Here is a 26,455-nt window from a genome sequence, read left to right as displayed (position 1 = left end):
TATGTGGTGAACTCAAATGGACCCGTCTCCTCCCCAGTGATGTTAACATGTGAGACAACTGTATATCATTTTCTTTGTGTATTAACTTCATGGGTATACTCCTGTGGGGCTCTCTTCTCTTACGGGCCTTAACAATTCAGATCATGATGAAAAATTGGTTAACACCCTAAGCACTAAGAACCTGCCAGCCCCACGATAGTATACAATTCATGAATTAACAAAATGTACCGTCCTTTATAAAAGCTACTAAAATTTAGGCAATCCAAAGGTCCATTTTGAAGATTTCGTTCTATCCAGATTTAGAAAATATGGGCGGTTGAGTCTCTCACTAAGGCCACAATGGGTGCGGATGGTGCCTAAGTGGATGACATTGCACAGGGCATGCATGTAGCTGATCCTGCTGCAGCAGAGCTCAAGGTATTGGCTGGCTGCCGCATGGCGCCAGAACTCTCCTCCATTGTGTCTCACTTACGGTCCCCACGGCCGCTCGAGGTCTGCTCCTCTCTGCACGAGGACTGGGATTGCTTCATGGTGCCTATTGATCACAGCCACGGTAATAACGGGTCGGTCTTCATTGTCACTGCAGTTGGGATCTGCTCCCTGCAGCACATGGAAAAGGACAAGCCTGCCACAAAACCCTGCACTCAGGAGCATCTAATCGCCTAATCGCCTTCTTAGTCACTAACAAACATCCTTAATGGAACTAAATGGCTTTAAATCCACAGAGAAGGGAATCAGGAACCCCGAGACCCAACAAAGAACAGACAGAGCTGCCATGTCACTCGGGTGGTAAAACTTCTGTTTCCACATCGGGAGGAGTAGGCACCCAGACAACCTTGCTTCTTTAGGAAACATGACGGTCACATGGGATCTCACAGACCAGGGATTCTGTCCACCTTCATGCACGTTATTTGGGCTCATATGCACTTTTCTGCCTATTTCCTTTGTCATAAAAACTAGCAAGAGGTAACAACAATTCATGTAAAGCTTTGGACTCGCCATTTAATCCATTCCCAGCATTAAAAAATTTAACTGGCCCTGTGATAGTCACAACATTGGACAGAACTTCCATCTGAAAGAGACAGAGATGAAACACAGGCTGGAACCCCCAGGGAGACTTGATCTTCGGTTGCACTTACTTCATCAAGCAACTGTTCAATCACAGAGACTCTTCCTTCCCCTGTCGGTCCGACTTCCTTCAGCAGGAGCCTGTTTTCGGGCTGCAGCATTACAGAATGTGGTCATTTCCACCGCCACAAAATACTTTTACTGTCAAGTCCCTCTTACCCAGGCTCAACCCTCGAGGTAAATGTTTCCTCTCCAGGGTTAAGTTCTGAGCCCCAGGGACAGGGGAGCATGAGCAGAGCGTGTGTGTGTGTGTGTGTGTGTGTGTGTGTGTGTGTGTGTGTGTGTATGTGGTCTCCAACAGCCAGCAGCACTGAAAAAACCCACCTAATGTACATTTTCCTGGTCTTTGAAACACTGCCTTGATGAAGGACACCACACTCACATTGTTTTACATTATTAAAGACAGGGATGCAAGGAGAAATCTTACCAAAACCAAGAAACACCACACTAGTTTTATTATGACTATTTCTAGGAGAAGCAACCAGGAGAATCCTAAAATTTACTTTGCATGCTGGTATAAAGTGCTCAAAGTCAGCCTAAGTATGACAGTTCACAATACATGCTCACCTGAGGTGTGAGTGAACCAATAAAGTCAACCTCTTGCTTGGGGGGAAAATAACCTCCCATCTACCTATCATCAGAAATCTGAAGATTTTATTATCATTATAGTTTCAAAATGCAGTGAAATTTATCTTTATATCATCTTTCCTTATGGAGAAAGGAGCGCAAATGCTGGCTACTGGAAGACTAAAGGAAGCAGTCTAGAAAGCAGGAGACATTACCTCTAGTAGGTTTCTGCCACTGGATCCCACCCAGGGGTGACTATGGGATAGTTCCAGGACCACCATTTCCCGGTTTATAAAGCGGAAGTAATACCACCCCTCCCTGGCTCCCTGGAAGCCACGGGGATGAGGGCACTGGCCAGGGCCTCTGAGCCTTTGGAAGAAGATGCAAGGTTCACCCTGTGTCCTCCCAGTGAGCAGCTCAGAACAAGGTGCTCTAATCCATCGGAGGGTGGGGGCAGTTGTTTATACTGAATTCCATTCCTTATGGGAAAAATGTACTAGAATGTCAACTTCATGAGGTCTGAGACCTTTATGGCTTTTGTTTATTTTCAACACCTAGAACTGCACCTAGAATAGATGTGCTCAAAAGTAATCACTGGATGAATGAACAGATGGTATAGCTTCTGTCACTTGTCCCCTAAATGAGAATGAGAAGATAAAGGCACATAACACTGGGGGATTCAGATCATGTACAGAATAACTGGGTAGAATTTCCAAAATGGTAAAATTGTTATGAAGTTTATGGAATCTATACTTCTCTTATACTTTCTGACAATATTTCAAACTGGGAAAAGGTAGAGTACAAGGAATCATAAACAATTAAGTTTACAACAATTCTCAGGTATTCTTCCCAAATTTATTAGTGTTTATGACACAAGATGAAGAGCAGAGTCCCTGCCTCCAGAGGAATCACAATGCAAGCTAGGCGGCGGTTTGTGCGTCCTGAGGACCCTGCGGGCCTGGCTTAACTGAAAGCTGGAGGGCGTGACTGACACTGTGTCCATCCCTACTGCCAGCTGGAGACCCAGGCTCTGGGCTTGTTGCCAAGTACCTCTGTTCTCTGCTGCAGCCAGAGGACTGACTACAAGGTGAGGTGGTGGACAGAGCAAGGACACCCACTGTCTCTTTCTGCAAAGCTCCCGCTGAAATTATTTAAACTCTACCAGCTGTGGAAACTCTGAAAGGATGCCATCAGTGGATCAGAAATGGTGAGGAATCCAGAGATTGAAAGTTGATGGGATCTGACTGACAAGGAAATCTAACCAAAGAAAAAACCCGGGTGAAAACCAGGGTGAGTGTGCTTTCTTCAGGGAGCCCTGCGGATGCTCAAAGTTAATCAACAAGGAGGGTGGAAGCTGAGTGCTGGGCCGCATCATGAGTGTGTCATTAGAGGGCGTTATTGTAAGTAGCTGAGATGGCTGGTGTCCTCCTCTCCAATGCAAGGACAGGAGGCTTTTGCTCTCTGCTTAAACCCTGATAGCTATTTTCCAGAGAGTTCATGATTTGCCTCACAGGTACCTCCTGGGAGCACTGGGGCCCGAGAAGGGCAGAGCCCCAACCTCTATGACAGACATAGGGAAGGGTCTGGAAGACAGCTCATACCGGAGTACTTCGCAGCACCACCCTCACCACCAGAGGAAAGGCCTTCTTGTACTTTCTCCTGCCCCTGCCCACAACCCTCCAGGGAAGCCTGCCCCAAGTATGCCCATCCACCCACACAGAGACTCCAGACCCACCCATGCTGGGCACCCATGCCAGGTGCTTGTGAGAATCAAACTAGCTCTTCATTTGTTAATGTGACCAGACAACCAAGGATCATCACATTTGAGACAAACCAAAAATAAGAACGAGAAAGATGGGCACACAGAACTGACACCAGAGGAAGCAGAGGTGATTCAGGACACTGATGAGAATTTTTAAATAATTCTAATTAATCATCTTGAGATATTTTAAAGGATTCCAAAAAATCAATACAAACTGTCATGAAAAAAGGAACAAAAAATGAAAAAAAAAATTCTTCCATTAAACAAAAAATCTCAAAATAAAACATTAAGTAGACAGGCCAAAGAAGACATCTGTTAAGGACCAAGGGATACACATACTGTAAGCTGCTCCTTCCTTTCTTGAAATGTTCTGGTCTTGAAAGTCTTCGTCCTCTTGATTTTTTCAGTGGTATCTGAGGTGCTGTGGCAGTAGTCGCTCACTGGAATGACAAAGAGTTGTGGACCAAAATGATGCCCCCTCAGCCTCTCCCTACAGATATAGAACTAGAGTCTAGTGCCATGCCCCTCAAGAGGATAAAATAGACTTTATAGAAATTTCTGTTTGATTAAATCTGGTACGAAGGATTCCGGTAGCCATTCATCTCAGTCCAGGACCTGAGAGGATGGGGGTGGGGTGGAGGAGAAGAATAGAAATGACTATAGTTTTTAGTCCCCAAAGAGCACTCCACCCCTGTTTATCTCCCTAAGCCTGTAAAAGACTTCAAAAGTCTCACCCCTGCCTTCAGGGAAGCCAGAGAAATAAAATGGCTGGAACATGAAAGTAAGACATATGGTTGGGCTGGCAAATTTTAAGCAATTCTGCCATCCTTGCCAAGTCAGTGTGTTTCTGGTCAATGGCTTTAAAATCAATGGGAGGACCCTAGCTGGTTTGGCTCAGTGGATAGAGTGTTGGCCTGCAGACTGAAGGGGCCCTGGTTTGATTCCGGTCAAGGGCACATGCTCGGGTTGCGGGCTCAATCCCCAGTAGGGGGCATGCAGAAAGCAGGCAATTAATGATTCTCTCTCATCATTGATGTTTCTATCTCTCTCTCCCTCTCCCTTCCTCTCTGAAATCAATAAAATATATTTATAAAACCTATATAATAAAAGCCTAATATGCTAAGTGTCCAGTCGGCCAGTCGGCCATTCAACTAATCAAAGCGTAATATGCTAATGATATGCTAAAACCACTCAACCACTCACTATGACATGCACTGACAGTAGGTTAGCTTGCTGCTGGGGTCCGGCGGATTGGAACTGGGTGAGATGGGCTGGACATGCCCGAGAGCCCTCCCGCGGTCCCTCTCTGGCTGGCCAACCTCCCGCATCCCTCCCTGGCCCCGATCATGCACTGGTGGGGTCCTTTGGCCTGGCCTACACCCTCTTGCAATCCAAGCTAAGGGACCCCCCCCTCCAGTGTACGAATTTGGTGCACCGGGCCTCTAGTAAATAAATGAATAGTATCTACTGTACCAATGTTAATAGTAATGTACTTATAAAAAAAATAATAAAATAAAATCAATGGAAGGGCACAACTTACCCAAGCTATACCTGCTGCCAAATATCCCGTGACCACCCTCGGTGACAGTGCTCAGGAAGTGGTCGCTGAAATTCATCGCCTTACTCAGGTAAAAGTTCTGGCCAATAAAAAAATGCAAGCACCGTGATGATAAGGCTGCTGTGTCCTAACACCTCCCTGCCAACCTGTTCCTCTTTCTGTTAATGACAACTCTGTCCACACCTGGACATCCTTCCTACAACTCCCTCACACCCAGGATGTTCTGTTCATTCAGCCTCTTAAACAGGTCCTCAGTCTGGCCCCTCCTCTCGGTCATTACAGCCTCACACCGGTGGATTATCACAATAGCCTCCCAACAAGTTCCTGCCAGCCCACCTTCCATGTGGCTGCCCACTCACCCTTTTTATAAGTAACCATGTCCTGACTCTGCTTAAAACCTTTCTGTGTCTTGGAATTAGGTGGCAGGGTGGGGAGGCTTAGGCTGTAGAATTTAAATCCTGGTTCTGTCACTTACTAGATTAGGGATCTTAGAAGAAGCAAGTTGCTTAACTTCTCTGAGCCTTTCAGTTCCCTCACCCACAAAGTGGAAATATTATGACCTGCCTCAAAGGGATGTTGTGAAAGTAAAATGAGGTGAAACAGATGTTTATAAAATGAGGATAGATAATACATAGGCCAGGCTTGAAATCCTGTATCCATCCTACCCTCACGTGGCTGCCGGCTCCTGCCATAGGGAATCGCCTGCTACTTTCTGAACACAAAGTGCAGGCTAAGAAAAAACAGTGAGCCTGGGCATATTTACTCCCCTTCTACTTGATAGATAGCATGTTGTAGATGCTATTGGTGCCAACCCAGTTCCCCCTAACTGGTCAGCTGCTGTGTTGGTTGCTAACAGCTCACAGCTGACCCCCTTCTCCTGCCCTCAGTAGTTGGGTGCTGCCTTACTGTAGAAGTTATGCCCCGCCCCTCCCTGCCTCAACTGGGGACAACTGTGTGGTGTCATTCACAATCCAGAGCTCCTCGTGGATCCAGCTAAAGCCAGACATTACTTGTGACCACTTGCTCATTTAGCTCCTTCCCCTGCCTTGTCCCAAGTCCTTCACTCCCCTTCTCCTGAAATACCTCCCTGACCTAAGCTCTGCTCTGGCCACACCAGAAACATGGCATTTAGTGCTTTACTTGGTTTCACAGCACTTTCATATGCCTTATCCCTTGGATATGCCCAGCCTCCCTGTGAGGTAGGCAGGGCCCATGAATCTATCTTAATTTTAAAGACATTGTTAACACCCTGCTGGGGATGGCCAGAACCTAATAAATAGGAGTTCCTCTCCTTTTCCTTGCCTTCTTTACCCATCTTCTCAATCCACCAATTCTTCTTTTGTATATTTTGACTTCTTGTCCAATGACATTTAAAGTTGCCAATATCACTTACACACGTACAGGCTCTGTGGCAATGCCCCAGTCACCATATAAGAGGGCAGATCAAAGGAGACATGGCCACAGCGGTTGGTTTCTTTTTTATAGGCAAACAGGTCATAGTACATGTCAGCAAACAGTTTTGTCAGTCTTTTCCCAAAGCAGTTGTATCACAGACCTGCCATCAGATGTCAGTGAATAGAAATAAGGCTGAAAATCACAGGCCCAATCGGGTGGGTGACAATTCCTGTTCTCACTGTATCACTATGTGCCCGAAAGCTGGCTTCTCTCAAGCTTAGCTCGGTTATTTATCTAATTCCATGAAAGTGTTGGCCTAATTCAAGTTCCATAATATTTGAAACTTTTCCTTTCTATGAATTACACAGAAACACTTCAATAAATCATAAGCCATAATTTACTAGTTCAGTCAATTCCCCAATAAATAACTTCTGAAGGTTTCACTCACCTTGTTTGAGACTTGAACATAATTCAGCCTGATACTAACTTCATAGCCATCTTCATGGACAGTAGCAGAAAGAAGCTTTTAAAAAAAGAATTAGAGAGGAGTCACAACTGTGGGTATGGAACTCAGTGCCCTGAGCTACAACGAAGAAATTCATGTTAAACTGTAAATTCAATCAAATATTTAATTACTACAAAATAAGGCAAAAAAGATAAACAGAAAAAAAAACTAGATACTATAGAACACAAATAGCAAAATTGCAGACACAAAACTAGCCATATTTATAATTTCATTAATTATAAGTGAACTAAATAAATACTCCAATTAAAGAGCAGAGACTGCCAGAATGGATAAGGAAGCAAGATCCAAATTTACACAAGAGACATGCTTTAAGTTTAATCAAGCCCTATGGTTGGATGCCACCACCTTGGAAAAGGTGTCCTGGGGGCCAGGTCTTGGCAATCAAAGGCAATGATTATAGTTAAGCAGCTTTCTCTGTAAGCAGTGGGAGGGATTTAGATCAAACCAGAGATCAGCAAATGCTTTAAGGATCATATGGTAAATGTTTTAGGTTTTGTGGGCCATAGAGTGCTTGTCATGAATACTCAGCATTGCCATTGTAACACAAAAGCAGCTACAGAAAATAAGTAAATGAATGAGTATAGCTGTGATTCGATAAAACTTTATAAAATTGGATGGCAGGCCAGAATTGTCCCACAGGCCATAGTTTGCAGACCACTGGATTAGGCCAAAAAAACTAACAAACCATCAAAATAGATGATCAAAGGAAATTGAGCAATACTTGACCATGAAATAGTTTCAATGTTGGACTTTCAGTGGCAGAGGAGCAGACAGGTTGATTTTCAAAGGTTCCTCTAGTCTCGTGACAGAGGAACAGGTCTTCTTACAAGGTGTCTCTTTACAACAGCAGATAAAGGGCATGGTGTTTGGGGCCTGACAGACCTGCTTCAAAGCCTGAATCCCTCCGAGACCTAGCAGTGCGGTCCTAGGGAAGTCACCAAACCTCTCTGAGCCAGCGTCCCTGGGTGTCAGGTAGGTTTTGTTCTGATTATCTACTGCAGTGTAAAAAATCCCAGACTCAGTTGCATCAAACAACTCCCATTTTTATATGTTCATGGATTCCAATGGGGCCCAGCAGCAATGGCTTGTTTTTGTTCTATACATCTGAGGTCTCAGCTGCAAAGACTCACATGGCTAGAGGTGGCTTCATGTTTGGGAACTGGAATGACCTAAAGTCTCATCACTCACTGCCTGGCTCCTGAGCTGGGATGACTCGAGGACTGAATTCATCTGGAGCTGCAGACGGGTGCACCTAATGTGGCCACGCCATGGGCTTGGGCTTCTCACAGCAGGATGGCTGGGCTTCAAGGAGTTGTGAGATGAGCATGCCAAGCGAGAGGAAGCCATGTGCCTACATGACCACACCTTGGGACTCCCAGAGCATCATTTCTGACATACCCTTGTCCAACAGTCACAAGCCCACCAGACTCAAGGTGAGGAGATATAGATTCCATCTTCTAAAGGGAAGACTGTCGAAGAATCTGTGGCCATGTTTTAAAAACTGCCACAGTGGTAATACTCCTACCTTGAAAGTTTGTTTTGAGGACTAGAGATGATAAACATGATACAGATATTGTTATATAGTTAAATCTCATAATTACTATTGATAATATAGTGTAGGGTTTAAGAAGACAATTTGGCTGGATTAAACTATTCTGGGTCATTTGGCTCTGACCATCAGGATTTCCACAGCATGTGGCATCTAAAAGCATGAGATGCTCACAATTTACTGTCTTAGGTCAGGTGCCCAGGAGCAGACCCTAGGACAAGACTCATGTGCAGGTGATTTATAAAGGCAGTGCCTGCAGGGGAGGATAGTAAGGAAATGTAGAAAGCAGGACAGCAAAGGGAAAGGAGCCAAGCAAAGTACAATTTCAGGTGAAGTTGGCGGAGGGTACTTCAGCCTGATCCCGTAGGACACTGTGAGGTGGAAGTTCCATTCAGAGTCTACTCACTTTTCCCATCCTGGGTTCTGCAATCAAGGCCCGGAATTCAGAGTTGTTCTGAGTATAAGCCCTGAGGTGAGCAGAGATGTGATCCAACTGTTTTCTCCAGTATCCTAAAGAAGAGGAGAAACCCATCCACATGGTTAATTCTTCTGAGGCTAAGAAAGAAAATGCTGATGTGGATCATGTATTCTCAGAAAGGTTGTTTTCATTTGCCAAACTTTGTGATGGTTTTTGCTTACTTGAACCTCAGCTATGTACTATAAGTTCCATTTTTGTTCCCAGCTTCTTTTTACACATGATTAATTATAGAATATTCTAGAACAGTGGTTCTCAACCTTCTGGCCCTTTAAATACAGTTCCTCACGTTGTGACCCAACCATATTTTCGTTGCTACTTCATAACCCTTCTGGCCCTTTAAATACAGTTCCTCATGTTGTGACCCAACCATAAAATTATTTTCGTTGCTACTTCATTAACTGTAATGTTGCTCTGTTATGAATCGTAATGTAAATATCTGATATGCAGGATGGTCTTAGGGGACCCCTGTGAAAGGGTCATTCGACCGCCAAAGGGGTCGCGACCCATAGGTTGAGAACCGCTGTCCTAGAATCTCAAAAGAACATATTTTGATTGTTGCACATTAGGTCTTTTTCTTTTATTCTTTTAAAATTATGTTTAAATTAACCATATTGAGATATAACATTAGTAAAATGCACCTACTTATATTAAATGTACAATTTGAGCCCTGGCCAGGTGGCTCAGTTGGTTGGAGCTTCATTCTATACACCAAAGGGTTGCAGGTTTGATTTCTAGTGAGGGCACATATCTAGGTTGCAGGTTTAATCCCTAGTGGGGTTCGTACAGCGGGCAAGCGATCAGTGTTTCTCTCTCTCTCCCTCTCTCCCTCTCTCTCTCTTTTCCCTTCCTCTCTCTCTAACAACAAATCCTGGGTGAGTATTAACATACATACATATATATATATATTTATATAACCTGTATATAAAATTTACAATTGGAGCTTTGGCAAATGTATACATCCCCATCAATATGTTGAACACTTGAACATCTCAATTACAAAAGACAAGCAACCAAATTTAAAAATGGAAAAATGATCTGAATAGACATTTCTCCAGAGAAAAAATATAATGGCCAATAAGCACATGAAAAGACAATATCATTAGTCATCAGGGAAATATTAATTAAAAGCACAATGAGGGACCACGTCATACCTACAAGGATGGCGACAATGAAAATATAGTAAGTGTTGGCAAAGATGTGAGAAATCAGAACCCTCATACGATGCTGGGCAGAATGTAAAATAGTGCAGCCACTTTGGAAAGCAGTATGGAAATGTTAAACATAATTTTATCATTTGGCCCAGCAATTGCACTCCTATGTATATACCCAAGAGAAATGAAAACATGTCCACAGAAAAACTTATACATAAATGTTCACAGCAGTATTATTCATAATAACCAAAAGGTGAACAAAACTCAAATGTCCATCAACTGATAAATGAATCTACAAAATGTCATAAATCCTTATAATAGATTATTATTCAGCTATAAAAAAGAATGAAAACCTAAAACATGCCAAAATATGGATGAGCCTTGAAAACATTACACTAGGTGAAAGAAGTCAGTCACAAAAGACCATATATGCTTCCCATTTATATAAAATGTCCAGAAGAGATAAAAGCACAAAAAGTGGATTCATAGTTGCCAAGCACTTGGGAGAGGAGATGTGGGAAGTGACCGCTTAAAGAGAATAGGGTTGAGAGAAAGCAAGATGGCGGCATAGGTAAACACCGGAAATTGCTGCCTCGCACAACCACTTCAAAAATACAACTAAAAGACAAAACGGACATCATCCAGAACCACAGGAAGGCTGGCTGAGTGGAAATTCTACAACTAGAAGGAAAGAGAAAAGCACACTGAGACTCAGAGGAGGTGCGGAAGTAAAGTGCAGAGGTACAGAGGAGGCATGCGCGTGGAAAGGGCTGGCAACTGAGGACGCGGTTGTCTTTTTCAATCGGGAGGGAGACACACGCTCCCGCTCTGAACTCCAGTTCCAGGCTAGTCTCTGGGGACCCAGACTCATATGGGGAGAAACTGGACTGTCTGGCATCGGTCGGAACTCGAGGGCAGCTTTCTCTGAGAGGTACTTGCAGCAATTACCGCAGGGCACTGAGACCAGCCAGGGCCTCTTAGGGCAGGACTGAGGATCAGCCATAGCTGTTTGCTCTGCCCTGTTAATTCCCTGAGACCCCGCCCCACCCAAGCTGTGCGCATAGGCTTTTGCATGAACTTCCAAGAGAAGGCCCAAGGCCCCACAGCAGCTTGCATTGCTTCTCAGCTGGGCCTCATCTGGGCACCCCCAAACCCCCAAAAAAGGAAGGGGAATCTGCATATCTCTTCATAGCTCCTGCTGGGTAACCTCAGGAAGAGGCTTAATTAGCACCTCCTTAGATCCAAGAGCCAGTGTACCCAGTGGTCAGAGTGGGACCACCCAGATTACAACTCCTCAGATTCATAAGGAACACACTCAGGGGGCAGACTCAGTGAGCACCAAAGCCCCACTGAAGCAAGTCTTGCCCCAGAAGGGTGTCTTCAGCACAGAAGTTCTCCCACTGCAGACACAGCTGATTCTCACTGCCAATTGGCCTGGAGGTCAATTCCTCCCAGTGACACCTAAAACAATCAAGGCATAACTACAACAAGACTGTGCACAAAGCCCACAAGGGGGTGCACCAAGAGTGTCCACCTCAGGTAACTGGGGAGGCTGAGCCACTGGGCCCTGTAGGACACCTAGCACACAAAACCACTCTACCAACACAGGGAAGCAGACAAAATGCGAAGACAAAGAAACAGGTCACAAATGACAGAAATGGAGGACAGCAAACGACTGGATATAGAGTTCAAAACCACGGTTCTAAGATTTTTCAAGAATTTTATGGAAACCGCCGATAAATGTATTGAGATCCTTAAGAAATCTAGTGAGACCCTCGATGTTGTGATAAAGGACCAACTAGAAATTAAGCATACACTGACTGAAATAAAGAATATTATACAGACTCCCAACAGCAGACCAGAGGATCGCAAGAATCAAGTCAAAGATTTGAAATACGAAGAAGCAAAAAACACCCAACCGGAAAAGCAAAATGAAAAAAGAATCCAAAAATACGAAGATAGTGTAAGGAGCCTCTGGGACAACTTCAAGCGTACCAACATCAGAATTATAGGGGTACCAGAAGAAGAGAGAGGGCAAGATATTGAAAACCTATTTGAAGAAATAATGACAGAAAACTTCCCCTACCTGGTGAAAGAAATAGACTTCCAAGTCCAGGAAGTGCAGAGAACCCCAAACAAAAGGAATCCAAAGAGGACCACACCAAGACACATCATAATTAAAATGCCAAGAGCAAAAGACAAAGAGAGAATCTTAAAAGCAGCAAGAGAAAAAAAGTCAGTTACCTATAAGGGAGTACCCATACGACTGTCAGCTGATTTCTCAACAGAAACTTTGCAGGCCAGAAGGGAGTGGCAAGAAATATTCAAAGTGATGAATAGCAAGAACCTACAACCAAGATTACTTTATCCAGCAAAGCTATCATTCAGAATTGAAGGTCAGATAAAGAGCTTCACAGATAAGAAAAAGCTAAAGGAGTTCATCACCACCAAACCAGTATTATATGAAATGCTGAAAGGTATCCTTTAAGAAGAGGAAGAAGAAGAAAAAGGTAAAGATAAAAATTATGAACAACAAATACATATCTATCAACAAGTGAATCTAAAAATCAAGTGAATAAAAAATCTGATGAACAGAATAAACTGGTGAATATAATAGAATCAGGGGCATAGAAAGGGAGTGGACTGACAATTCTCAGGGGGAAAGGGGTGTGGGGGGTGCAGGAAGAGACTGGACAAAAATCGTACACCTATGGATGAGGACAGTGGGGGGGGGCGGTAAGGGCAGAGCGTGGGGTGGGAACCAGGTAGAGGGGAGCTATGGGGGGAAAAAGAGGAACAACTGTAATAATCTGAACAATAAAGATTTAGTTTAAAAAAAAAGAGAATAGGGTTTACTTTGGCATGATAAAAAGTTCTGGACATAGAGTGGTGACGGTTGTATAATATTACTAATGTACTAAAGGTTGCTGAATTGTACACTTTAAAATGGTTAAGAGGGTGAATTTTTATGTCAATGTTACCACAATAACATAAAGAGATAATAGCAAACAGCAATAACAACACAGGTTAACATTTCTGCCATATAGTAGAAGTCCATGTGTGCTATTTAATTTACAAACTAGAAGAGGGGACTGTGAGTCAAAACATCACTACTAAAAGTTAAAGGAAGAGCAGTTTAATTCCAATGAAAATTCCTTTAAAAAAGTAAAATAAAGGAACTTATTTCTTATATATAAAAATAAATCTAAAGGAAGAAAAATAGAGATTTTCTTTCAAAGAAAGAGTGAGTTCCCTCCTGACAAGAAAGCATATTTTTATCCTCACCTCTTCCTGGGCTGACGGCTGTAAGGAGAGGCTTATGGTCACTCATTTTCTCCTGCCTCTGCTGATGAGAAGCCATTTCCAGTTCCTTTTTTGCTAGCAGGTTGCCAGATGGGTAGAACAGGCCAGTGGTCTGTGTACCTACATTCTTCTTAGTCCCATCATGTTTGGGTAAAGGAACATTCAGGGACTGCCAGGCAGATCGGGACTACAAGTGAGGCAGAAACATAAAATATTATAATTTTATTAATCCTTCATATTACCCTCGGAAAACAATTGTAATCAGAAGTAAAAGTATCTCAAAAAACAACAACAAGTGTATTTTAACACCGACCCTAAAAGAGGGTTTTCAGCCCTTGCCTCATCTTCCTTGCTTCTGTTTTCCCAGCAACTCCTAGCCCCATCCCCTTAGCCATTTACTGTCTCAAATTCAGCAAATCCACTGATGTTACCTGTCCTGCCTGAGGCCTGGAAGATACCTATCTTCCCAGCCCTACACTCCATTAAAGCACAGACTTTACTATCCATCCACACACAACCTCTGGGCACCAATATTTCCTGTGAAATAGTCCCCTACGTCTGGACCTGAGGACATAAGAGAAGCAACATGTAAGGTTATCTAGGTTGTGCACTGCATCTAAAAGGGTACTATTCACATAGTGGACATGATATATTTGCATATTTATTAGGATAATTTTTATGGTGGATAGAAAATGTCTTTCTAACAAAATTAGTATATTATAATCAATTTCCAACAGATGGCACTCAAGTGTCTTCAGGAAAGGTCACATTTGCACAAAGGTGCCATGTAGACTATTGGCAGTCCCAGGATATACAACCCAATTTGGATTAAGAAGGCTATGAATTTCCTAAAAATGAACACAAAGTTACTAAGTGCATGTGCATTCTCTCTAATAATTATTAATTCTTCTAATGAAGAGATAAGAAGAAACCTGAAGTACTCATATAGTTTATAGAGAAATTCATGAAAGGCTAACATAAAGCTGGTGAGTGTTTAAGTCCTTCTGAAAATAACCTTGTGAACTTTTCCTCAAACCATGTCCAGTTTTTATAAATGGAAAAAGCAATTTTATATACCTGATCTAAGTTTCTAAAATATAAAAGAGCCTTGGGGAAAGTTCTTCGTGTGCTACATAAGACATTCAAGAGAAGTACTTCCTCTCTCATATATTTTAAATCCACTTCTCCTAAAAGATATTATATCTATTGCCTTGCAAATGCAATTACACTTCAATCTATTGTAAATAAATGATAGATATTTGATTTCTGAAGAAATCACTCGAGTGTTTAAAACCCAAATTAATTAATTTTATTTCCACACCTAGTTGAAAAATCCATGTGAAAGGCCTAAATGTTTTGGCTCTCTTTCCCTGGGTTCATTCATAGAGGAGAGCACACAAATTCACTTACAACCTCTTCCCAGGCACCAGTTCTTACAGTGGAGGCCTCACCTCAGCAAAAGGGCCCGGTTCTCCAGCAGCTAGAGCCCGGCTGTTGTCCACACTAAGTTTTGCCAAGGACTTCAGGTAAATACCACAGGAGCCACAGAATCGGGCAGATGGGTGATTGTTGGCCCCACATTTGAGGCAAACAGAGAAGCAGGTAGCAATGACAGGCTAGAGGACAGAAAATATTTTTATAATTTCATTTATATTAGGGTCATACCTTTCTCATATAAATTATTTCCATACCAGTCATCAAAATAACACATGCCCATACCCTCCATCCTTGCAATTCTACCTTTTAGAATAACTGTGTATTTTACCCTATGGATGGACAAGTACACAAAGAAGTGTATTCAAGACCATTCCCTGAAGGATTGTGATTTTAGAGAAAATAACTGGAAACAACCTAAATGTCCAGCAATAGAGGATGGCCTAACTATATCATGGTACATACAGACAGTGGAATATTATGAAACTGCTGAAAAGAATGAGGAGGTTACTAACTAGATGTATTGCTAGGTGCAATATATCTAAACTACCACCAGTTTACTTACTAATGCATTGAATGGCTGAAAGAACAGCTCACATACTGGGTAACAAAGATTGCTTCTAGGGAGAGGAGCTGTGGGACAGGGATGAGAAGAAAGACTAACCCTTCACTAAATCTTTTGTATTATTTACATAAAACACTCAGATAAATAATTTTGAGTGCTTTATTTAAAAGGTAAGCAGACAATTCATAAAAGAAAAAATATCAACAGTCAACAAATGAGTGAAAAAGTTTAATCTCAAAGAAATACAAATTAAAACAGCAATGAGAGACCATTCTCAATTTAAGAGAATTAATCATCCTGGTCTCCAGATTCTTAGGTGCCAGGACCCAAATCCCAAGGTGTGATTTCAGCAAGGTCGTGGAAGAGGGGGAGCCTGGCTCTTTCTAGGGTTGGGGTGAGGGGCTCTGCACCAAGAAGCTCAGTGTTAAAATACCCACCGTGGCTCCACACCAGTCACAGAAGAAAGCACCTGGGCGGTTCTGGCGACCGCATTTGGAGCAGGAAATGGTCTCCCCTTTCAGAGTGGGCGCAGGACCAGCTTTTTCTCCACTGCACATGGACTAGTGAACACAACGGCATTGACAGGCAGATTAATACTATCTTCTCCAATTCCCCTCCCACAGAAAAGAAAAAAGCCCCAAATCAACACCAGACCCGGAAATAAGGTATTTCCGCCCAAAAGAGAAAAACTATCCTAAGCTTCACCAATTAATAAATTTGTACAAAGAGCATGCATTCCTTCACAGAAAGTTGATGAAACTGCTGCCTTACACAACTTAATATTCTTCAGTGTCTTTAATACCAGAGCTAGCAAGCCTACTGTTGATTTACTATACCAACATTAACAAAGAAAGAGTGTAAGGACAGCTGAGCTACCTAAGGTGTCACCATTGAAGTTTATCTTCTATCATTTGGGGTTCTGGTTTCGATCTGGAAATGTGAATTTATTTTCCACTCCTGACACATGTAAAGAATTACTTTGGGAAGGGAGATAGAATTGTTTCATAAGAATTTCTGACACTTTGATAGGTAGACCTATATTAGAATCTTTGCTCCTACTACTTACTTGCATTGCCTAGTAAAAGGTTTTCTCATCAAACAACTAAGGATGATATTCTTCATCATTGCTACATAGTTACCTACTACATGCAGGCACTGTTCTGCACACTGCCCCTAATACCCTCACATCAGTTCGCACAACAGACCTGTGAGGTGGATGCCATAATCATCTCTGTTTTACAGAAAGGGAAACTGATGCACAGATAGGGTAAGACCTAAGATTTGAACCCAGGCCCTGACTTTTACCCATGACTCCACAAACCCTTTTCAATACAACAGCTTTCTCACAGGTCTGTAGGGGGATCCCCGATGACTAATGAAAATTAATTATGTAAGAACAGTTAGCACAGGGTCAAGCTCCCTAGGTCAGCTTCCTCCCCTTCTCATCTTTCTTTCCACTAGATCCTGATTTCTTTAAGGAAAAGGACTACCATTTCACATTTTTTCCCTACCAGCATAGTGCCTGGTACCTTAGCACATGGGAGTCATTTAAGTAGTTACTAAATGAAGGAATAAATCAATGAATAATTGATTCAATCAATAACTAAACATGGTATGGTCATACCTTCCATGTATACTACTACTAAGAATGCGTACACTAGGGAAAATGCTTTCTAAGGGCAATTTTTCCTCAAACATCATTATTTCAGTTAACTTTATTTGCCCAGCTCTATCCTGTTTTACTTCAGGGACTGTTCTGTTATCCTAAAACAGACAGAGGCCACAGCAGCCCCCAACATCCAGAGACTGAGCAGGAAGATCTGCTTTGTGAACACTGACCCTCAGCCCATTTCTGTGAAGTAGAGTGAGATGCCTTGGGATAAATCAAAATAGAAACCCTTTGCACACTTTTGCTTCAGACTTAAGTTTCAATTTATCCTGTTAAAAGAGGGTTTTAATAAAACTTGCCGACGTGGGTTTCTAAATATAAAGCCTTCAGATCTTTTGCTTAAATACATCTACTATTTAAGTGAATTTTAAAAATATATGTTTTTATTGATTTTAGAGAGGGAGGGAGGAAGGGAAATGAGAGAGAAAAATATCAATATGAGAGAAAAATATGTATCATGCCCTGGAATCGAACTAGTGACCCTTTTGGTAAATGGGACCACGATCAACCAACCCAGCCACACCAGCCAGGACAAGTGAATTTTTAAAAATATAACACTGCTTTAAAAAAAGAAAAGTAATCTTACCACATTCAAATTAATGGTGCTAAACAAAGAAAAGGCATACAGCTATCAGATTGGACATGCACTGTTACTTTAATGGCACTTCAATGATAAATACTATTGTGACATCAAAACCCTGATATACTATTCAAATAGAAATACAACTTTGAAAACAAACTCAATTTTGTAATTGTTCATGAAATAGTTTTGTTGATAAGTGAGACCCAGAAACAACTACATCTCTGACAAATCAATTTACTTTACTATTTATATAAGAAGTCTAAGATGCCTGAGAAAATAAATTTTTGTTTGGCAATTTACTTCAATCTATCTGCAAGATCACCCCAAGAATTCCAAAGAACTAGTTCTCTTTGTTTATGCTTTTCCAATCTCACTATTTTTCTCTCTGGTGCCTTGGAAAATTATAAAGTGCAATTTCATGATGGGAGAGTGACATACAGTCTGAAGACAAGTTAATTTAGAGAGATAAACAAATATCAGTTAACAAAATCCTACCCTAAAATTGCATCTGATTTGATTTGGGAATAGGTGGGTTTTCTTATTAAATTTGTCAGCTCATTAGCATGTTTTTAGTCTCAGTTCTGAAAACACACACACACACACACACACACATATTATAAAGTCATCTTTGAAAAAAACTATAGATTTTCCTTCTGGTAATGATGGAGTAAGACCATACCAAATGACTCCACACATAAAAGAACTCTAAAATCTGCTCTTAATGCAAATATAGGCACTGGAGAATGAACAGAAGCAGATAGACTCCTGCAGCAAGTACCTACAGGAGGGAAGGGGATTATACAAAGTTAGTTTCCTTTTAGCCTGGTGCTAAGGACAGTCCACATAGTGCATGTAAAAAGGTAGGAAATGTATTTCTGGGTAGGAAAACCAAAAGACTGAAGCAGAGTAATATTTGGCTACTGAAGAGGTAGGGGGCTCTCAGAAAGAAGACAGAGAAGAGATCCCCAAATTCTGTGTACTCACATCTCTTACTGACCTGTGAACACACATGCACAGAACACTCAATGCAGCTCAGCTAAAGATGAAATATATAAACAAAGACCAAACTTTCTGCTCTCCTCTCTCTCTTTCCCAAATAAAGCATATTTATTGGATTTTTAGTATCTTGAGTAATTTTAAATTGTATCTAGCGTTATACATGTTAAGTTGTGGTTCTTTTGGATTCTACTACTATTCTCTGATAAAAGGTGTTCGGTTTGTTCTTGTTCTTGTTTGTTTGTTTTGTTTTTATTTAGCAGACAATTATACACTGAGTGGCCAGCTTATTATTACCGGCCAGATTATTATGACTACATCATCAGTACTTCATTGACACTTCCAAAAGTACTGGAATATTGAAAACTTCCTAAGCAAATACTCTCAAGTTTTTATTATTATTATTATTATTTGCATAACTAATTCACTTCATTGTACTGATGGGGTGGTCATAATAATCTGGCCGGTCATAATAATCTGGCCACTCAGTGTATATATAGCTGCCTGATAATACCAAGTTTTGGTGAGGATGTAGAGAAACTGGAACCTCCGTATTTTGCTGGTAGGAATGCAAAATAGTGTGGCAATTTTGGAAAAAAGTGTGGCAATATCTTATAAAATTAATCATGAACTTAGGTAGTATCCAGGAATCTTACTCTTCAGCATTTACCCAAGAGAAATGAAAACTACGTCTACACAAAATTTTGTACGTAAATGTTCACAGCAGCATTATTTATAATAGCCTGACACCAGAAATGAACACAAGTGCCCATTATTTGGTTAATAGTTGTATTATATCCATTCTGTGGAATAGTACTCAATGATCAAAGTTATTAATACATACAACAACATGAATGAACCTCAAAAACATTGTGCTAAGTCAAGAAAGTAAAATACAAAAAAACTACATACTTCTGTAAAAGGTAAAACCACAGTGTCAAAAGCGATCAGAATTTTCTGGGGGTAGTGATTAGAGGAGCTCAAATGAAAGGGGCATGAGAAAACTTTTTAGGGTAATGAAATTGTTGTATATCTTCATTGTGGTAGTTTAAATGATTATGTATAATTACTGACATTTATTAACCTGTATAATTAAAGTGAGTGAGTTATATTGAATATAAATTATGCCTCAATAAAAATTGTAACAAAAAGAGTTCCTTCAAATCAACTAATCTTATATTGTCAGTAATTAGACACAACCTTAAAAGACATCTTGTTCAACTCCCCTGTTATGGGGTTAACAAGTGTCTCCTCCAAAGAGATATGTTGGAGTCCTAATCCCCAGTACTTCAGAATATGCACTTATTTGAAAATAGGATCTTTATAGAGGTAATCAAGTTAATATGAGGTCATTATGGTGGTCCAAAAGAGAAGTTTGGACACAGAGACAGACACACAAAGGCAAGAAAATGTGAAGACACACAGCGAGAAGGTGGCCATGTGGCTGAAGTGATTCGTGTACCGGCCAAGGGAAGCTTGACGCTAGGAGAGAGGCATAAACAGTACTTTCCCTAGAGCTTCAGAGGAAGTGTGGTGTTGCCAACACCTTGATTTTGGACTTCTGTCCTCCAGAAATGTGAGATGATAAATTTCTGTTGTTTTAAGCCACTCAGTTTGTGGTGCTTTGTTTTAGCAACCCCAGAAAAACCAACACACCCCCATTTGATACTAACCATATTGGCCACAGTAATCATCACCCATTTGTCCAGTTTCCCAAGGAATGTCTCTGATGTGAAAACAAATCCCCCAAAGTGTCAAGTTTTTCCCTTCTAAGTTGGCTAGGAAATAGCGACTTCTTTTAGTATTGTTAGGCCAGGGCAAGAGTCACCTGGAAGTAATTTTTAAAGCCTCATCTTCATCAGAAATATTTTATAAACATAAAACAGATCATCTAAACTGAACCCATTCGCTCTACTTAAGTTGCATACACTCCTATTCCTTCATCTTAAACGCTCGAAATAGGCTGGTAGGAAACCCAGAAGTGGGTGCTGGCAGTGTTCTCAATTTCAAAAAATAGCATGGTACAGTTAAATAAAGACATACCTGACTATAAACAAAAGTGAATGGATCCATTAACCAATGGCTGCTGCCAGCCTTCCATGCAAAGTTAGTAAATAAAATGGTAAGAAATTGTAGATTTTATTGAATCCCCATGAAGACTTTGAAAACAATTTTGTATTGGTAAATATATAAAGTTCTCTTCACATTTGTAAACATTGCTTTCTGTTTACCATGAGAGGCTTTTTTGTTGCTGTTCTCTCTCCGTCCTCCCACCTCCTTCCTGCTCTGCAGATTATATTTATTCATTATCATTAACACTGAATCTTAGCAGCCACTAAATATAGGACAGGCACATGCAATCAACCTACCTCCTTTGATGAAGGCAGGGTGCTCTCACAGGTGAGGCAGTATTTCAGGTAAGGATGATTCCCTGTGCCACAGGTGCGACAGATTACCTTCTCCTTGAAAACAGAAAATACGAAATTCGTGTTCCTCTGAGCAAAAAACTGTGCAAACAGAGGCATGAAGCCACTTTAAGAACAAGATTAAAAGTCAACATTAATTGCAATGTTCAAGTTTAAATATATGAAGTAAAAAGTTGTCTAAGTTAGCTGTAGTGCAATTTGTCTTCTAAATCCATGTTCAGGGAACACATTTCTATGTATTCCTTTTTTTTCTTAGTTTTTTCTCTCTCTCTCTCTCTTTTTCTTTTTTTCTTCAGTCCCTCCATCGCCCCCTGATAGCTGTCCGCATGCTCTCTATGACTGTCACTATTTTGCTTGTTAGTTCATTTTGGTCATTAGATCCCACACTTTAATTATGTTAATTCTTCCTATCCATGAACACAGTATATGCTTCCACTTATTTGTATTTTCTTCCATTTTTTTCTTCAGTTTCTTATAATTTTCCAAGTACAGGTCTTTTGCATCCTTAAATTTATTCCTAGGTATTTTATTCTTTTTGAAACAATTGTGAATGGAATTTTTTTCTTAGTTTCCCTTTCTGATACTTCATTATTGGTGTATAAAAAGCCAACTGATTTCTAGATATTTATTTTGTATTCTGCTACTTTCCTGAATTCATTTATCCATTCTAGAATTTTTTTTGGTGGAATCTTTAGGGTTCTCTATGTACTGCATCATGTCATCTGCAAATAATGACAGTTTTACTTCCTCCTTTCCAATTTGGATGCCTTTTATTTCTTTTTCTTGTCTGATTGCTGTGGCTAGTATTGTATTGGTAAATATATAAAGTTCTCTCCACATTTAGAAACATTGCTTTCTGTTTACCATGAGAGGCTTGGTAATAAGAGTGGTGAAAGCAGACATCCCTGTCTTGTTCCTGTTCTTAAGGGAAATGCTTTTAGTTTTTGCCTATTAAGTCCGATGTTGGCTGTGGGTTTGTCATAAATGGCCTTTATTATATTGAGGTATGATGCCTCTATTCCCACTTTGCTGAGAGTTTTTTGTTTGCTTTTTTTTGTTAATCCTCACCTAAGGATATTTTTCCATTGATTTTTAGGGAGAGTAGAAGAGGAAAAGACAGAAACATCGATGTAGAGAAACACATCGATTAGTTGCCTTTTGCACAAGCCCCAACCAGGGCCCAAGGCAGGGAGGAGCCTGCAACCAAGATATGTGCCCTTGACCGGAATCAAACCCAGGGCCCTTTGGTCTGCAGGCCGATGCTCTATCCACTGAGCCGAACCAGCTAGGACTTGTTGAGAGTTTTTATCATTAATGGCTGCTGGATATGTATTCTTCTTAACATGATAGATCCTATTGATAAGTTAAACTTTTGGACAACATGCCTTTCCAAAAATTCGAGTGGATTTTGTTCACAGATATTGGCTTATCACTTGTTAGCCAATTCCATCAACTGAAGAAAGACAATTAATTGTTCAAACATTACTTTCTATATATTTCATTCATGTTTTTACAAAATCGCATTTCATTACCTTCAAGTGGAAGCCGGCCGGTGGTTGCATCTGCAGAGCAAGAGGAGCCTCACATACCACACAGAAGGAAGTGTTCATGGGCACCATGCTTCCACATTCTGCGCACAAGCCCAACTGGGCAAAGAAAGAGGTCAAGTTTGTCAGGGGATGCAAAAACTGAAGGTATAAGTAGATAATAGAATGTAAGGTTTAATTTGCTTTTGTAAAAACATTTTTTAGTAATTACCTCTATTCTTATTTTTTCATATGAAGATTAAAACCATGTTTATTTTAGAAAACAGAGATATAAAAAAAAAGAAAGAAAGAAAGGAAAAACATCCTCCAGCACAATACAGTGAGGAAGTTGATAAATCCTCTCTCCAAAAAAGCAATAAAGAAAGAAAGAAAGAAAGAAAGGAAGAAAGGAAAAACATCCTCCAGCACAATACAGTAAGGAAGTTGATAAATCCTCTCTCCAAAAAAGCAACTAAAAAGTTGGTAAAATTGTTAAAAACAACCATTTTGGACTCAAAACATCAACCAAAGACAGACAACAGACTGAAAAGTACTTAAACTTCAAACAGGAACACTACAAGTCTGCGTGGTTCTTGCATGGGGCCCTCTCTATCCCCCTCCAGCTTTATCGGCATGGTAGCTCCAGCAGGGCAAGGCAGGCTGTGAAAACCACAGGCTTTGTAACTATGGTGAACAGGGCTCACTTGATTTGGAGCCCTTCTAAGGTTACAATCTCAGTGGCAAGCAAAGAGGGTGGGTCAGTGGCTCCACTATTTTGAGATTGTGGTTCTGTTTAGGGCAATCAATGAACCAGCAAGTAGCCAGGAATTTAACGGGTAGTTTGAGGAAGTAAGTCAACTATAGGAATACAGTCAAGGTGTTGGTAAGGCCACGCTCTCTCTGAAGCTCTAGGGAAGGCACCATTCCACGCCTCTCTCCTAGCTCTGGTAGCCTCAAGCTTCCCTTGGCCTGTGGACGTATCACTCCAGTCAGCTCTCCACATACCTTTAGTTGACTGGAGGCTGTGTGCATGTGCAGCATAAACCAGAGTGGGTCCATGCCACCCACTCATCCCTGTCTGTACATGGAGATGCAATAGAGCTCAGCGTAAAGTAAAAGCTGGGGCAGATTTGAAAACAGCCTGAAGATGGAATGCTCTACCACATACCTTTAGTTGACCGGAGGCTGTGTGCATGGCCAGAAATTGTGCTCAGATACCTCGATCCAGTAAGGCTTCCACTCTCTACTGATATATCTATTTATGACCATCTTTTATCCTTAGTGTCTACCTTTTTTAAATGGTCATTTTCACATTCATTGTCATTTCACAGATCCTTTTATTTCCCCCCCAAAAACAAAAATATCAAGGAATAAAGGATGAATGTGTTTTGGTGAAGGTATTAATTTTTAGTAAGCCGACTATGTTTTCTAACTAACTGCAAACTTAGTAGTAAGATAATATGAATTATTATCTATACTTGGCTAAAACTTTTAAATTTAGATATACTAATCTATCTTTAGCCTATATAAACAGCTTCTTTGGACAAAATGATGTATTTTATGACTATATATAGGCTTGTAATTAATACATCTGATTTATTTCTAGAATATAATTCCTTATTATACCCAAATTATGAACAGAAATATCACATAAGTAGGAAATTAATATTTATCCATTTATGCATCATTGAAACAATAAGATTTCACTCTTTTTGAACCTGTGCTTCTACAAGGTCACACACCAAAAAAAAATTTCTTAAGTGGCATTGCAAGCAAGTTTTTTCATTCCTAAGTAAGGAGTCACACAGTAAGAGTTTAACCTGACAGTAATATTTTCAACAAGTATTTATGTTTGTGGTTTGTGCATGCCAGGTACTATTCTGCTGCTGCAAATAAAGAGATTTCACTCTTTTTGAACCTGTGCTTCTACAAGGTCACACACCAAAAAAAAATTTCTTAAGTGGCATTGCAAGCAAGTTTTTTCATTCCTAAGTAAGGAGTCAGACAGTAAGAGTTTAACCTGACAGTAATATTTTCAACAAGTATTTATGTTTGTGGTTTGGGCATGCCAGGTACTATTCTACTGCTGCAAATAAAGATCAGATAACCCGCCGAACCGGTTTGGTTCAGTGGATAGATCGTCAGCCTGCGGACTCAAGGGTCCCAGGTTCCATTCCGGTCAAGGGCATGTACCTAGGTTGCGGGCACATCCCTACTGGGGGCTGTGCAGGAGGTGGCTGTTTAACCTGACAGTAATATTTTCAACAAGTATTTATGTTTGTGGTTTGTGCATGCCAGGTACTATTCTGCTGCTGCAAATAAAGATCAGATAACCCAATGAAAGAAACTTTTAAGGACTCTGCTGCTCACCTGAGCTCCTTCTGAGGGTGAGAGACGACAACCAAATACAGGTGGAACAGGAAAGCCACAATCTTGACAGAAGCGAACCAAGGGATCAGATGGGCGAAGGGCGAGGCACTGGGCACACCTACAACAGAAGAGGTTCCTGATTGGTCATGTACTGATGGGTTCACATTAAGAAGTCAGGTGAAAATCTAAGTGTTCAAGAATCTTTAAAAATAAAAAAAGTAAAATACTCTCATAGGCTAGAGAACAAGTTCTCTAGTCATTTTATTACAAAGTGGACTCAAGCTGGAACCACTGGTACCCTTCACTACAGGCCATCTCACTTCCTGAATGCAGCTGAAGTTAGCAGCAGCCTAGAACCCACTTCTTGTGGGGTTCTGACTTGTCCTATCACATTGGATTGGCACTGGATTTGTGAGGATAAGCCAAGGGAATTCTAGTAATGTCTACATTGCACTTTTCTAACTTTCTACCTGAGCAGTGAGCCCAGTCTGTGTGACTCTCTGGAGGGTCACTGTCAGTTAAGCTCTGCCTTTGTCTCCACTCACCTGGTTAGAGTTCCAAGGCCCTGCCCCAGCAATATCTGTCCCAGTTTCCTAGGCAGATGTATCCCATCATTTAGCCCTCACCAACCTACCTGGGTTCTGAATATCAGCCAAAGTGAGAGCATTGACAAAATTCAGCATTCTTTTATTATTAAAAGCATTGAATAAACTAGGAACAAAAGAAAACATCCTCAACATGCTAAAGATCACATACAAACACCCCAGAGCTAACATCATACTCAGTGGTGGATGACTGAAAGCTTTCCCCCTAAGACCCACATTCACTGTTTCTATTCAACATAGTATTGGAAGTTCTATACAGAGCAATTAGGCAAGAAAAAAATAAATAAAAGGCATTCAAACTAGAAAGAAAGAAGTAAAATTATCTCTGTTCATGGATGATAGGATCTTATATGTAGAAAACCCTAGAGAGTACACCTAATAAGAAAATTTAGAAAAGTGGTAGGATAAAAAAATCAACACACAAATATCTGTTGTATTCCTATGAATAATTTGAAAAGGAAATTAAGAAAACAATTCTATTTATAACAGTATCAGAAAGAATAAAATATTTAGGAATCAATTTAACTAAGTAGGTAAAAGACTTGTACAATGAAAGCTATAAAACTTCTCAGAAAGAAATTTTAAAATGACATAAATAAAAGGATAGACATCCTGTATTCATGAATCAGAAGACTTACTATTAAGATGAAAATACTAACTAAAGCAATGTATAGATTCAATGCAATCCCTATCAAATTCTCAATGACTTTTTTTGCAGAAAGAAAACTCATCCTAAATTCATACGGAATCTCAAGCACCCTCAATAGTCAATATAGTCTTTAAAAAGAACAACAAAGTTAGATGACTCACACTTCCTGATTTCAAAATTTACTACAAAGCTAACTAATACATGAAGTATTGTTC

At 40.6% G+C, this 26,455-nt stretch overlaps 1 protein-coding gene across 1 annotated transcript in view; it reads right to left on the bottom strand.

The window, feature by feature from the left end:
* Positions 1–211: 211 nt before the first annotated feature.
* DZANK1 (double zinc ribbon and ankyrin repeat domains 1) overlaps positions 212–26,455 on the bottom strand; it is a 70,447-nt gene continuing 44,203 nt past the window's right edge. Inside the window, exons 12-23 of the mRNA XM_014530106.1 lie at positions 24,987–25,104; positions 22,623–22,736; positions 21,034–21,126; positions 15,854–15,976; positions 14,869–15,033; positions 13,400–13,604; positions 8,892–8,995; positions 6,859–6,933; positions 4,998–5,094; positions 3,797–3,897; positions 1,140–1,220; positions 212–600 (exon numbers count right to left, since the gene is read on the bottom strand). Of these exons, the coding sequence (XP_014385592.1) occupies positions 469–600; positions 1,140–1,220; positions 3,797–3,897; positions 4,998–5,094; positions 6,859–6,933; positions 8,892–8,995; positions 13,400–13,604; positions 14,869–15,033; positions 15,854–15,976; positions 21,034–21,126; positions 22,623–22,736; positions 24,987–25,104 (1,408 nt within the window). The 3' untranslated portion in view covers positions 212–468. The remainder of the gene's footprint in view (positions 601–1,139; positions 1,221–3,796; positions 3,898–4,997; positions 5,095–6,858; positions 6,934–8,891; positions 8,996–13,399; positions 13,605–14,868; positions 15,034–15,853; positions 15,977–21,033; positions 21,127–22,622; positions 22,737–24,986; positions 25,105–26,455) is intronic.

Source organism: Myotis brandtii, unplaced genomic scaffold, assembly GCF_000412655.1.
Source record: "Myotis brandtii unplaced genomic scaffold, ASM41265v1 scaffold72, whole genome shotgun sequence".
Taxonomy (NCBI): domain Eukaryota; kingdom Metazoa; phylum Chordata; class Mammalia; order Chiroptera; family Vespertilionidae; genus Myotis; species Myotis brandtii.
The sequence above is the reverse complement of the archived record's forward strand: the minus strand, read 5'-3'. Positions and strand labels throughout refer to the sequence as shown.